We start from the raw sequence: 15319 nt of genomic DNA, 5'->3' as shown, positions 1-15319 counted from the left end.
AACGCATATGCGCACTTCTATGTGTTTCAATGAGTTTTGTTTCCTTTTCTTAGGTCCGTTCATCTTTACAGACGGGTTGATGGGTCAGAGGGTAAAGTGCAAACGTGGAGTAATAGGCCTAAGCTTCACCTCGGCAAAGCCAATGGCTCTACAGTGCGCCATCTAGTGGAAAAACATCAGAATTGCAGGGAAAATAAAACATTAACAAGGTTTATTCATTTAATTTTGAAGTTCGGCGGGCTGGATTAATATGTTTAACGGGCCAATTGTGGCCTCCAGGCCGTAGTTTGCTCATGCCTGGTCTAGTGTCCCACTAAAAGGGTCCAAAAAGTAGGATGATACAGGTCGGAAATTTGGGGACCACAGAATGTGTACTGTACCAAGACAAACTCAACTGAATGCTCGGTGGAACGTTTTTTCAACCAGAACGTCAAGGAAACTCATGGTTCCTGTGGCCCATTTATTGTCTTAGTTTTAGATTATGTAGATCAAGCCAGTGACGTATAGAGAAGAAATAGAAAGTAATTGCAACGCACCTCCAGACCAGTCGAGGGCGGTAAAATAATGACTAAAGCCCTATTTCCACTAAGCGGTTCAGTTCGGTTCATCTAGGCCAGCACAAATTTTACGGTGTTTCAACTGACTAATCAAGTCACAGATCACCAAATAACCAAGACAAGCCGTCCCTGTTTTTTGGGACCCCTCTGTTGGGGTGCCAGACCAAACTGATCAGATCCCAGAAGGTGGAGCTACAACACTGCAGACCAATGATTGGTCAAAAGAATCGTCACTTACCATGCAATAGTGGCTGCTGTATTTCTCCTGGCGACACAAAGTCTTCTCTGAAACAAAGCTTGATTGTTGTTCTTTGTTTAATGCATCGCGTTTTTCTTCTTGGTTGGGTTTATTAGCGTGGTACACTGTGTCGGGCTACTATGGTGTCACACTATCATGTAACTGATGCAGCTATCGGCATCCAGCTTACATGCCACCTACCACAAGGGGGCTTGGTTGGCTGTGGAAATACAAACAGGACCAGGCTTAACAGAGCCAACCTGTACCAAACTAAACTGATCTAAACCGGACTGCTTGATGGAAACAGGGCTCAAGACAGGTAGGCAAAAATTACGCCATTGTAGGGGACAGTTAGCTATGTAGCATGGAGGAAATTTAGCCTGTGCTGGATTTGATTGTGTTTTATTTCACTGCAAGATGCACTCTGCTGTCAGAAATCAACCCGTGTTTGAGCTTTGTATTATCATTAAATACTTATCTTATTTGGACATTTTGAAACTTTTATATAGAACTAAACTTTCTGAGGACTTCCTCTGTGTCTGAACAGCTGGATATCTACTGACATGTTCAGCTGAAGGTCCCCAGTTTACAGGGTCACTTTTTAAACTGGAACACCGGCTGATTTCACTGGTCAGAAATTCTTAGATAACAGAATACAACGATAGCTTAGTTACTGTTTACCCCTGAAGTACTTCCTGGTCGGAAATTTTGCCTCGGGGCATTTCCACTTGGAACTCGAACATTCCGACTTCCGAAAACAAATGAAACCCACTACAAGTCTATCACAGCTGGGCGCATCAATATACCAATCAAACACGTTCAGCTTGTAGGCCACACCCTAAAAGTTCCTTGACGTTTGGAACGTGAGCATTTATTACCCCAGAACTAAATGTAGACCTAGTTCCTGCAGTTGAAAAATACTTTCAGAGACTTTAGGTGCCACAAGCTGGACTGAGTTCAGTACGAGGACACTACAAGCTCAATAAAAGCATTTTTGGTACAGTTTTAAATTCTAGTGTAGATTTCATCAGGAGAAAGTGCGGCTTAAGACCTCCAGCGTGGATCCAGCCTTTGTCGTTCCCTCCTTCTCGTCCCTGTTTTTTTCAATGTGCTGCACCAACACATGCTGTGTCACCTTTGAGTGCACCCACATGTTTCGGGTCATTCAAAGCTCTGTCTGTTTGCTGTTTGGAAACTATGAATGTGCTCATAAACCGTATGATGTAACCAATATGAGTATTCATGTTGCAAAACCCACACCCCCTGCCCCTCCCCCATACTGCTAACCTTATGTAAGACAAATCATTTCTCTGTGTATCGATCGATGTGCTGCTTCTGCACTTTGCATAAATGTGACTGTGTGTGTTTGCAGATTCGATGCTATCAGTGTGTTCCTGAGTATTTACATGTGTCTGTGTGTGTTGGAGAGTCAGATGAACAGTACGGAGTTGTATTAATAGATGGTCACCATAGAGACAGGAGACACTTCCTGTTTTTACTGATCATTAACCAGCTTCTTCTCTTCTTCTCTCCTCTTCCATTTTTCTGTATTCTTGGGCTTTTCTCTCCCTTCTCCTCCATTTTCCACCTCTTTCCTCCTCATTTCCTCTCCGACCCTCCAGAGCGCGGCCCCCGTATGAACAACACCCCCCAGCTCTCGTCCGGGCCCAAGCTCATTTCGAGCAGCGTCAAAGGCCCCGGTGGCGGAGGCGGCATCAGCGGCAGCATCTTTGGAGGGGGAATGAGACACAACAGCAGCCACCCCTCCTTCTCCAGCCACTCCCTCCACAACCTGGCCCAGCTGCCGCCGTCGTACGAGCTCGCCATGAAACCCGAGATCAGCCGCTACAGCTCCCTGAAGAAACTGGGTGAGTCTGGGGGAGGGGGGAGAGAAAGGTCAGACACAGGAGAGGGGAAGAGGAGAACAAGAGTAGCAAAGAGGGAAACTTGAGGGAGGTGAAGGGGGAACAAGTGGTGCTAATCGATTATTCTGGGCCGATGAGGGTTTCCAGGTGATCCCACACAGAGCTCATACAGGAAGTCTTCATTTTAAGAGTTTCTAAAGATTAGGTTTTAATCTTTTTCATCAGTTTATTGAGAAACAAGAAGGAGGACTGAGTAGAAAATAGTGTAAAAACTAAGATATTTTTGTAGTTAATTTTGTCAGGAATCCATCCATGTCATTATTAAAGCTGTTTGACTTTTACTTTTTTGTGTAGACGCCTAACATCAGCAGCTCGTGTAGAGCTGGATCCTCCTCTCCCATTCATTCCAATAGGGGGAGCAGAAAGGGCTTCTTTGGGATCCACTGACTTTGAGGGCTTGTCATTCAAAAACAGTTTGAGAAACAACAAATTCCTACATAGCTTTTGTAAAGCATTGCCCTCTCTGTCATCTGAGCAGATTTCAGGCCAATACCATTTACGGCCTAGAAGAAGATCATTTTTGTTTAAGGCCAGAAAAAGTGGGCCAAGCTTTATTTTGAAAGGTAAATTGCTGACTTTGTGTTTGCCATATATCCATGTCATTTATTAAAGCTTTACCACTTTTACATTTTTGTGTAGAGGCTTAACTGCCATAGATTGCATGAAGCTGGATCCTCCTCTCCCATTCATTCTAATGGGGGTTAGCTAAAAGGGCATCTTTGGGGCTCACCAACTTTGAGAGCTTGTCATTCAAAAACTGTTTGTGAAACAACAAATTCCTACACAACTTTTGTACAGCATGACCCTCTTTGTCATATGAGCAAGTTTCAGGCCAATACCATTTATGGCCTAGAAGGAGATCATTTTTGTGTGAGACCCCAAATTGTGGGATAATTTTATTTTGAAAGGTAATTGCTGACTTTTTGTTTGACAAATAACTGTGTGATTTTTACAGCTGTACCACTTTTACTTTTTTGTGTAGAGGCTTAACTTCCGCAGCTTGTGTAAAGCTGGATCCCCCTCTACCATTTATTCTAATGGGGGGAGCTGAAAGGGCTTTTTTGGGGCTCGTCATTCAAAAACCATTTGAGTAACAACAAATTCCTACATAACTTTTGTAAAGTAGGGCCCACTCTGTCATCTGAGCAAATTTCAGGCCAATACCATTTATGGCCTAGAAGAAGATCATTTTGTTCAAGGCCATAAAAAGTGGGCCAGATTTTATTCTATAAGGCAAATTGCAGACTTTGTGTTTGAGATCATCCATGTCAATTTTAAAGCTGTATGACTTTTACTTTTTTGTTTAGAGGCCTAACAGCAGCAGTTTATGTGGAGCTGCATCCTTCTTTACCATTCATTCTAATGGCGGGAGCTGAAAGGGCTTTTTTATGGGGTTCACTGACTTTGAGGGCTTGTTATTTAAAATCCATTTGAGAAACAACAAATTCCTATAGAGCTTTTGTAAAGCATGGCCACCTCTGTCATCTCAACAAATTTCAAGCCAATACCATTAACGACCTAGAAGAAGATCATTTTTGTTTAAAGCCAGAAAAAGTGGGCCAAATTTTATTTTGAGAGACAAATTGCTGACTTTTTGTTGGACATTTATCAATGTAATTTTTAAAGCTGTACCACTTTTACTTTTTTTGTGTGGAGGCCAAACTCCTGCAGTTCATGCGAAGCTGGATCCTCCTTTCCCATTCATTCCAATAGGAGAGGGATAAAAGGGCATCTTTCCATCATTGACTTTGAGAGGTCGTCATTCAAAAAACGTTTGAGAAACAACAAATTCCTGCATAGCTTTTGTAAAGCAGTACGCACTCTGTCACCTGAGCAAATTTCAAGCCAATACCATTTATGGCCTAGATGAAGATCATTTTTGTTTGAGACCTCAAATTGTGGGATAATTTTAGTTTGAAAGGCAAATTGCCAGCTTCCTGTTTGAGATAGGTCAGGGCTGTCTGCATATGATTTGTGCTTCTCAATGAGACAAACATTTTGACGTTGGTTTTATCTCTTTATAAAATTCCTAATGCCATTGAGAGCTGTTTTAGTGTGCCTAGGTGGCGCTAAAGAGCATATCTTAGGCGGATGGAATGATAGGAATGAAAAAGAAGCAGACAAAATAAAATAATGTCCTCTCCCTTAACCCAGCCTCCAGTGGACACTCAAGGAACTGCAGATTAAAGTACTCTTGCTGTGGCTGGATGGACTCCACCTGCCTTGAATTACCTTGTGTTGTGTTAATACACCTGCCCTGCTGGAAATAACACATCCAAACTCTCCCAAAAGCAGTTTGATGGTTGTGTCCAAACCATTAAATGTCAGCCTGTTGTTTGGTTATTCCTGACACCGTGCTGTGATGTTGTTGAGCTCATTTTCTGGGTGTATTTAGAGACAATGTTGGGTAATTTCTGTCCGTTTGGAAAGCTAACAGTAGCCTGGCTCAAAGCTTAAAGCTTGGCTGTCGTGATTCTGTTAAAGAGGTCGACGTCGTGCCAAGAGGTCGGGCTCACACTCACACTTTGCCTGCGGATCAATAACACATACAACACCCACTTCACCGGATTTTTGGTATTGCACATGTCTCTGCCAACTGAAATGTGAGCCAGTTATTCCCCAGCAGAACTGGCTCACTCCCACATGACTCCCTCTCCAGGTATTTCTCTCTTTCTGTGGCCTGGATAGTTCGACTTTCACAGCCGACTCTCGAGTGAACGTCCATTATGGCAGCAGGAGATTTGTGACTCAGCAGCGGAGCCAAATAATGATCTGATTGTGTGAACTGTTTCTGCTAAACACTGGGAACAGCAAAATAAACAACGGCAAACAGAAAAAGGGGAAGTTAATGAAGCGGTCGGAGCAGATGGGGAGGAGAGTAGGGGGCTGAAAATGATGGAATGGGGCTGAGACAGTAGAAAAATCTGACTTCATCGTAAAATGTGTCTAAGATTTGATCTGCATCACAGCAAATATAAAACGTACCTCCAAAGAGTGCTGCAGTTTGACCTTAAAGCATCGACAAAGAGCGATAAACGAGATGCATAAGGAGGAGAATAAAGAGGAGGAGGAAGGAGAGGACAGGAGGAGGATGTGGAGAGATGTGGCGATAGGGGGGAGGGGCGTTGGCTGCTGGTCTGCAGGGGCCCGGCTGCCTGCGACGGGGAGAAAAAAAGCGCCCTGAGATTGCTGGAGACTGCAGGGGGAGGGGAGTCGCCGCTGCAGGCCGGGTGATGGATGGTGATGGTTACTACATGGGGGATTGTGTGTGTGTGTGTGTGTGTGTGTGTTGGTGCAGCGTGGCTATACATTAAAGCGGGAGCAATAATGAGGTGAGAAGTCCAGATGAGGCGCTTTTATTGTTTGGGTTCAATCAGAAGGAGAAAACACTTTAACGCTTAAAAGGTTCCCACTTATTACGCATCGGATCCTCCGAGGTCAGCCCACTTCTCTTCATTTCCTCGTTTATGAAAAAGCCTTTCTGTCTCCTTCATCACGGCCGTTCAGCCGCTTTTTCCTGCTCACACCATCAAAACTGACCTTGATGTGGTTGAAGTTTTTTGGGATTTGATCTTATTTTTCTCCTCACTCTCCTTTTTGTCCATTTTACATCCAGTCGACACATTTTCTCATCTCCCTTCTTTCGCTTCATCCCCTGAGATGATTTATTCGAGATGTTTTTTTTTACTGTGCATCTATAAGATCAATCCTTACTGATTCATATGTAAACAAGTGTGCTCGCACAACTGGAGTAACACATTGTGTAACACCTCTGACAAACCCACAGACTGAGTCACTTAGCACCTTGAAACCTTTTGCACACTTTTTGCACGTTGGTCGACACAGAAATCAGATTGAAGCTGAGGCAGCACTCAGCGTTTTAGACCTCAGGATCCTTTATTCTGAAGAGGAAGAGGAAGCGTCTCCCAAACAGACTGGTGCAGGTTATCCATCTGTGTTTTAGTAAAATTACACATCAGGGATTCTCACACACTCTTGATTTGGTTTAACGTTGAAACGTATGGTCATAGGCCCGTAAATTACCTGCAACAGAAGCTAAAAATGTCAATAATGGCTTATTAAAAGCCTTTGCCCACCAACAGCGACGCGAATAAACAGCATGAAATTGCGAAAAAAATTGGAGGCATCATATTTAATCTCTGCAGCTATTCTCCAAACGTTGCCTTTGTTATCTTTGTTTTTATGTCTTTAAGAACTGGGTGCTGGTACATAAGCACAATCAAGCGGTCCGCCATATTGAATGTTTTGGTATGTGACATGTCAACAACGAGCGTTTTGATAAGTCAGATGTGTACTCATCCTAAACTTTGGAAAAATAATGTTGCTGGTGTGAAAGCTTGTGTTGAAAAACAGTAGGTTAAGAAAACAAATAAATAACATGCACCGAAAATTTGTGTCTGGTGTACAAAGGGCTTGAATATGACAAATTTTTTTATTTAAATATTTTATTTTTTTATTTACATTTTTTTTCATTCAGTTTTTTGGGAAATGTTTGCAGTTTTTTTAATTCAAAAAGTCATTGAAATTTTTAAAAAATGTTTTAGTTCCAAAAAGTTTAGAAATTTTTGCCATTTTTTTTTAATTCCAAAAATAATTGAAACTTTTACATTTTTTTTAAATTCCAAAAAGTTTTAAAAATGTTTGCAATTTTTTTTAATTCCACAAAGTTTTTTGAATACTTTGAAATTTTTTAAATTTGTAGTTACATTTTTTTTTAAAGTTTTTTAAAGTTGTTCAAATATCAATATTTCTCAAATTTTAAAATTTTTACATTATTATTATTTTTTTTTTAATAATTAAATGAGGCATCACATGTACGATTGCATAAATAATAAGCTGGATATTAAACAATACATCCACTAGAGGGCGCTTTAACAAAACTGTCTCATTTCTCTTTTGTCGTCAACTGCTTATCCGATCTCCACCCGGCTTTTTGTTGTGGAGCAGACAAACTCACACAATCCTCACTGAAGTGTTTTTCCGTGTTGTGTTTTACTGGTTTGGCCTGAACTGTTTTCTGCTCAACACAGCCCCCACTGGTGCTGGTGGTACTGCAGCGGTAATGCGATAATTTCTGCAAAAACTGAAGTGTTTATGTCTTATATTTAGAATAAATTGTCTGATTAGACCTAACATGAGCCACATTTTCTCGATAGGCCAAGAAAAGTCTCATTTTAGGATGCTACAAGACAAAATAAGAAAAAAATGTGAATTTTTAATTTTTTTTGTCTCCACAAGTCATTCAGGCATAATTTTGCCTTTAGTATTTTGAAATAAGACATTTTTATTTTTCAGGAGAATGATGCTCAAATTAACTCATATAAGACATTTTTTTCTTAAAATAAGACAAAATACTTGGTGAGATTTCAGTTTTTGCTACGTAAACAAGCAGAAATCACTGGTCTCAAAATATGGAGCCTGTGCAGAAGTGTTGAAAAAACGCAGTTCCTCCAGTGTCCACTAGAGGCTGGCTCTTGAAGCACTGTATTCAGATTCAGATTCAGATTCAGATTCATTTATTTACCATTGTGTATAACACATAGGAATTTGCTTTGGCAACGTACAGTGTGCATTCAAATTTTTTCACACTAACCAACAAACAAATACAAAAACGATAAACACCGTGCAGAAATAACAATGAATAAATAGTATGAACTAAAGTGCAGTAGTGCAACATATTGCTGATGTCCCTAGGGGTCAGGGGGAAAAGGGAAACCAGAGTCATTGAGCAGCTTGGCGGCTGAGAGAAAAAAACTGTTTTTGTGGCGCTCTGTCTTGGCCGCCAGTTGCCGCATTCTTCTCCCAGAGGGGAGCAGTTTGAGGAGCCCGTGGCCAGGGTGGGAGGGGTCGGCCATGATCTTTTGTGCCCTCCTCAGCGCCCTAGAGTCGTGCAGGGACTTGAGGGAGGGCAGGGGACGGCCAATCACCCTCTCTGCAGAGCGTATCACCCGCTGCAGCTTGATGAGATCTTTTGCAGCTGCAGCGGGGAACCAGGTAATGATGGAGTGTGTGAGGATGGACTCGATGATGGCCGTGTAGAACTGTGTCATCATGGACCTCGACAGTCTGTATTTCCGCAGCTGCCGAAGAAAGTACAGCCTTTGCTGAGCCTTTTTCAGAAGGGCTGTGATGTTAAGCTCCCACTTCAGGTCCCTGGAGATGACTATCCCCAGGAACTTGCAGGACTCCACAAAGCCGACCTGAGTACCACCCAGTATGATGGGAAGGGGCGGGGCCGGGCCCTTCCGGAAGTCCACCACCATCTCCACTGTCTTAAGGGCATTTAGCTCCAGGTTGTTATTTTCACACCAGCTTCGCAGCCGCTCGATCTCCCTCCTGTAGGCTGACTCGTCCCCCTTGGAGATGAGGCCCACTAAGGTGGTGTCGTCCGCAAACTTGAGGAGCTTGACTGACGGGTGGAGGGAAACACAGCTGTTGGTGTACAGGGAGAACAGTAGTGGGGACAGGACACAGCCCTGTGGGGAACCGATGCTGGTGGACCTAGAGCTGGAAATGCTCTTCCCCAGCTTCACCCGCTGAGACCTGTTGGTCAAGAAGGCCGTAATCCACCTGCGAGTGGAGGCAGGCACTTGCAGCAGGTACAGCTGGTGCTCCAGGATGGCTGGTCGAATAGTGTTGAAGGCCGAACTGAAGTCGACGAACAGGATCCTGGCATAGCTGCCGGTAGTGTCCAGATGTTTAAGTGTGTAGTACAGAGCCATATTCACGGCGTCCTCCGTGGATCTGTTCGCTCTGTATGCGAACTGCAGCGGGTCCAGCACAGGATCAGTGATGCGCTTCAGATGGGCCAGGACAAGGCGCTCCAGGACCTTCATGACCACAGAGGTCAGGGCGACGGGTCTATAGTCATTAAGGCCTGTGACCTTGGCCTTTTTGGGGACAGGAATGATGGTCGAGGCCTTGAAGCATGCTGGGACCTGACCCAGCTCCAGCGAGGTGTTGAAGATGTTGGTGAACACCGGGGCGAGCTGGTCAGCGCAGTGCTTCAGGACAGAGGGGGAGACAGAATCCGGGCCGGACGCCTTCCGAGGGTTCTGGCTCCTGAACAGCATTTTAACCTCTCTCTCTGTGACAGTGAGAGGGGGTGGGGAAGGGGAGAGTGGTTGTGGCCGGGGGGGGGGGGGGGGGGGGGGGGCAGGGGGGAAACTCTCCTTCTCAAAGCGAGAGTAAAACTCATTGAGCTCGTTGGCGAGGGGGAGGTTGTCAGACGCCTGCGGGGACCTAGTCTTGTAGTTGGTGATGGTCTTGAGGCCTTTCCAGACGGAGGAGGAGTTCCCCTCAGAGAGCTGCTGCCGCAGTTTCTCCGAGAAGCGGCGTTTCGCCTCCCTCACCGCTCTGGCAAACACATACTTGGCTCGCCTAAACAAGGCCACGTCGCCGCTACGCCTGGCCACCTCCTTCTCCGACCTCAGCCTCCTGAGATGGGCTGAAAACCAGGGCTTGTCGTTGTTGAAGATCTTCCTATAGCGGAGGGGGACACACACCTCCTCGCCCAGGCTGATGAATGATGTCACAGTGTCCGTGTATTCATCCAGGTTATTTCCAGCCATAGGCCCCGCCCACTCAACAAAGTCCTGGTCACAGCCCGCATTTTCCAGCCAGGCACAGAGTCGCTCACTTGCCTCACTGGACCACACCCTGAAACTCCGCACTACAGGTTTTGTAAAGGCCAATTTCTCCTACTGTCATGTACAAAAATGTATCCGCCCTTTGTAAACAGTGTGTGTCCTTTATGTTGGTATTGCGGTTAACCAATACATCCACCAGGGGGGGGGCAGCCCAGAGTCAACGTTTATGACAAAAACAGACTTAAAAACAAACATGGCAACTGTGGAGGAGGTGTTGCTAATGTAGCTCTAACATAAAAGACAAAAATGGAGGCAGTGTTGTAGGAGGTGGCAAACGTTCCGACAGTTATTTCTTCTTCATGTCTCACTAAAGCTACATATCGGGGAAGTAACAGCAACACTGCCCCCATGGTTTGCAGTGGTACTGCGGTATCCATAAGCTCTCTGGAAAACGTGCAGAAATATGGACAAAATGAACTCAGAGCACGGACAGAAGGCTCCGTCTGTAGAAGCAGCTAAACCCAGATGAAGCTCGGTTGAGTTTCCAAAGCTTTGCTTCAGGGTGACGTCACCGGTCAGCATATGTTTAATATTGTCGATGGTTTGGACTCCTGAAGACCTCTACCTACGAATATTTAGAAAATAAAGTGAATATCAGGCTGTTGGAGCCCCCCCTATGAAAGGGAAACTAAAACGTTGTCACTGTGGCTCCAGCGGAGGGCCCACAGCCTCTGACAAGCCTCAGCCGTTGTCTGAGACCTGCTCCTTTCGATGCAGAAACCCGTACGCAGCTGCAGAGAGGACGCTGATAAAGGCTTCTTTGTCTGCGGTGGGCTGTCAGGGAGAAACCCAGAGCTAATTTGGCCGTACAGGAGGGGAGTACAGGGAGGGAGGACATGAGACAAACAGAGAGGGGAGACAGAGGCACAGGAGGAGGAAGGAGGGGATAAAAAACAAACCATGGGAGAGAAAGAGGCAGAGGCAGGAGGAAGAGGAAGAAGAAGGAGGAAGAGGCAGAGAGGTAGCTGGGTAAAGGTCAGGGATAAATTGGCTCTTGGGGAGCTGCTTCCATGGAAATGCTTTGAAGATTAAAGCAGACTCAGGCTGAAGAGCATCGAGACGCTGCGTTTCTCTGTGAGAGGATGACGCTAACTGCTCAGAATTCACCTTCTTCTCCTCCGTTCTTCATCTCTTTACTTTGTTTCCAAACAAGACGACAAATCTCATTCTCCTCGTCATTTCTTTGGTTTGTATTTTCGTCTGTCCTGTTGCTGTCTCACGTTATATCGGCTCATTTCTCTTTCAGCACACACTGCATGGGGGGTAATTTTTTTAAAACTTTTTTTGTCAAAGTTCTTAGACTTTTAAGTTTTGCCCATATATGGGCGTGGCTGTGTTGATTGACAGGTGAGCCCCTTGTAGCTGCCTGTAAAGAGGCTGAAGTCCCGCCTCTTTTCCTCATCCAAACTCAAACGAAGCTGGATTAAGCTCAGAAAATCCAACACTGCCCCAGACCATGAAACAAATGGGCGGCTCCACAGAGTCTGTACCTGTTTATTAAGCTAAAGTTAGTGCCACCACCTGTAAACGAAGCATACAGGTGCATAACGTCCTCAGTTTTCATCACTCAAAGCTAACCGACAGTGCTGCACTTCTCCTCCATGCTCTCTTTCATCCTGTAAATGAGTAGCAGTGCTATCCTCCAGTAAATAAAGAAATAAACTCTGCACTTCACAGAATAAACTCTGTACAGCTGGCTCCTACCTCTGAGTCATGGTTTCAGACCACACACAGGTCAGGATTTCAAAGTCCATTTCAGCGCAGACATCACACTCCCACTTCAAAACACTGAGAAGATACGATTTATGCTCTTAATACCGACAGAAATGGGTGTTAAAATGCAAAAATAATGTGATTAAAAAGGCAGTTTACCATGATTAACTGTTCAAATTCAGCTTTTAATCTGTTTTTTTTAAGGAATTAGATATTCGACTGCCCGAACAAGTTCTGAATGATTTTAAGCAACACAAAAGGGGACTTTATGGGTTTAATTTACAGAGTCAACATAAATCTCTTCCTATTTGGACTAAAAGACAGAAGAGGAAATTGTTTCTTCCATCCCAGGGGTCTGCAACCTTTACATTCATAGGAGCCATTTTTCCTCAGCTCACCTGAATTAAAGTTACTCAGGAGCCACAAAGTCTACTTGATCTTCATGATAAAGGCTATAAAGTGTAGAAATTCAATACACAGTAAAAATATAGTGAATAATTTTCTACTTAGGAAGTTTTTTTTTGTTATTATTTATGCAATGTACAAGTGATTTATTGGTTTATTGTTTTAAAAAAAATCCAAATAAAATAAAATAAATAAAATTGGAAAAATTTTGATATTTTAACCATTTTAAAAACTTCAAAAATTGACTACAAAATTTGAAAATTTCAAAACTTTTTGGAATTAATACAATTTGCAAAAATAAGAAAAAATAAAAATTGGAAAAAATTGCAGAAATGAGATAAATTTTTTTGGGGGAATTTAGCCACAAAATCTACTTCACATTAAAAAACAAAAAGAAATTTTAAAAAAATCTTATCGTATTTAAAAAAAAACAGTGATTAACTATCTAAACAAGAAATTTTTGGGATTTAGGAAATTGTACATGTGACACCTTAGTTTAATACTTTGAAAAAATTACAGAAATGTTTAATATTTTAAAAATGTGTTTAAAATTAAATTTTAATTTGAAATAAAAAATCCAAAATATAAGAAGTTTCAAAAATTTGGAAAAATACAAAATTAATAAAAAAAAAATACGTAAACATTTATGCAAAAAAGTTGCAAAAATTTCACACATTTCGAAATTTCAGAAAAGTAGAAAAATCTTTAAAAGAATCTTTTAAAATTTGCTTTTTTTCTTTCAATTAATATCATGGTTCCTAAATGAAAATCCACAAGCACAATTATTGTTTTTAATATGCAACTTGAAAATCTAATTGAAAAAAATTACAAAAAAATTGCAAAAAAATAAAATTGTTTGAAATAATATTTAACTTTGATGATACATATTTATAATATTGCCCAACTGGTCTTTTGTTTGTTTTTTTTGAAGTCCTGCCACATATCAAGCATGTATATCAAGCTGACACATTGTCAGTTAAATGAATCCATCCACACAGAATTAAAATCAGTATTTTCTTCCAGATGAGTCTTTTTGTAGATGTAGTTATCTTCCCAGGGCTGTAAAACTTGAGGTTAGCCACAGGTGCATGGAAAGTTGGTGGGCTGTTGATGTTGTAGGAGGTGAAGTAGAGTGGTGGCAGGCTTTATTGACAGATGGGATGAAGATTTAGTTCAACTAAATGTTAACGCAGGATTTTATTTAGTGTCAGTGTCTTTAATCATCAATACCCTCTGGAAGAAAATTAAAAATCTTTATTTCAATAATATTTTTCAAAAGCTACAAAGAGCCACTGCAAAGGAGTCAAAGAGCTGCAGGTTGAAGACTGTTGGTCACGTGAATGATGAATGATGTTTTTTTTTTTTTTACCTGAAGCTCTGTTCACTGATTTTATCATTTTCTGTTTTTTGTTAAACCAGAGAAAGAGCTGGACGAGTACCCGAGCTACTACAACTCCAAACGCCGCTCCACCAACGCTCCTCCCTCCTTCCACTCCTCCTCACACCACCTCCCCTGGGCAGGAGAGTACACGCTGGGCTCCAGAGGCACGCTGCCCCTCAACGGCACCCGACCCCGCACCCACATCCCCTCCACCCCCAACCCCTACCCGCTGCCGGGCCAGTCGCAGTACACCAGCACCAGCTTCGACAGGCCGCCGCGCCGCGTCCGCTCCCAGGACCAGCTGCTGGGCTTCGGGGAGGGCAACTCGCTGTCCCGCCTGTCCAAGAACCAGCAGCACCAGTACTACAAAGCCATGTACGGCAGCAGGAGCAACAACTCCCAGACGCTCCGCAGGTGAGATAAGAGGCGAGGAGGGGGGAGGAGGGGTGATGGGAGGAAAGATTAGATAAAACAAGCAGATGGAGCGTTGCAGAGGAGGGATGATGAAAGACGAGAGGAGATCAGAGCCGCATCAGATGATGAGAGAAAATGGTGCAGAGGCGAGACAAATTCCATTACGAAATCCGAGGAGATTTTAATGAAAGCCATTCTCCTTTTTCTGTTATCAACATCACTCTCCATGACTCCCTTTAAAGTGTCTGACAAGGTGAGGGTGCACTTTATTAGATTAAATCAGTCCAATTTCAGAGCTTTCATCTCCCACGGCTTTAATAAGTCCAAGCTGAGACGAGCCAGCCTGGAGTTTATTGTAATACTTTGAGTATATTTTAAAGAGGGGGTCTTCTGCTTTAACTTATTCTAAACATGGAGATAAAGTCACAACGCTGGGTGTTCAGACTTCACGGGCATATTTTTCAAACCTGTACAAAAAATCACAGATCAAAACGGTCAGTCCCAGAAGTGACACGAGATCTTCGCAAGATCTTAATGAGACTGGCTCAAATGATGAGGTCATCAAAAAGGGACAGTTGTTCAAAGGTAATCCAATCAGGTTTTAGTTTATCGGATTAAATTTAATTTTGAAAATGGGCTGTTGAAAATGGAAAGAAGGATCAAAACTTTTCAGTAGGACCTGTATCACGTTGATCCAAGAAAAACAGGATCATTGTAATCCCAACAGGGGGCAGGATTTCGAGGTGGATTTCAGGAAGAAAATGTAGTAAAACTTAAAAATTGGTCACTGGTCAAACATTTCTACAGTTTAGTGTTGATCCTTTTATTTGGGTTTTACCCTTGACTTGTTTAATCGTTACAGTGATAAATTGATAAAGTTAATTCAGTGTACCAATGAGGCCTTTCAGTATAGTAAAGTAAAAAACAAAGAGAAACTGAAAGAGCAGAAGCTCAGATACTCCTGGCAAAGGAACAGATCAAGCTGGGCAAACTGCAGCAAATTATTAGACATTTAG

At 42.9% G+C, this 15319-nt stretch overlaps 1 protein-coding gene across 2 annotated transcripts in view; it reads left to right on the top strand.

Moving 5' to 3' along the window:
* The window catches only part of LOC141802829 (protein shisa-7-like), a 68460-nt gene that overhangs the window by 45315 nt on the left and 7826 nt on the right, over positions 1–15319 (top strand). For both annotated transcript variants that reach the window (XM_074686595.1, XM_074686596.1), the window contains 2 exons: positions 2418–2663; positions 13928–14303. In XM_074686595.1, the coding sequence (XP_074542696.1) occupies positions 2418–2663; positions 13928–14303 (622 nt within the window). The remainder of the gene's footprint in view (positions 1–2417; positions 2664–13927; positions 14304–15319) is intronic.

The sequence above is a fragment of the Halichoeres trimaculatus genome, unplaced genomic scaffold, assembly GCF_033239565.1.
Source record: "Halichoeres trimaculatus isolate MK-OKI-2021-1 unplaced genomic scaffold, fHalTri1.1 fHalTri1_scaffold_14, whole genome shotgun sequence".
NCBI classification, from domain to species: Eukaryota; Metazoa; Chordata; class Actinopteri; order Labriformes; family Labridae; genus Halichoeres; species Halichoeres trimaculatus.
Note: the sequence above shows the minus strand (reverse complement) of the source record. Positions and strands in the feature narration are given on the sequence as shown.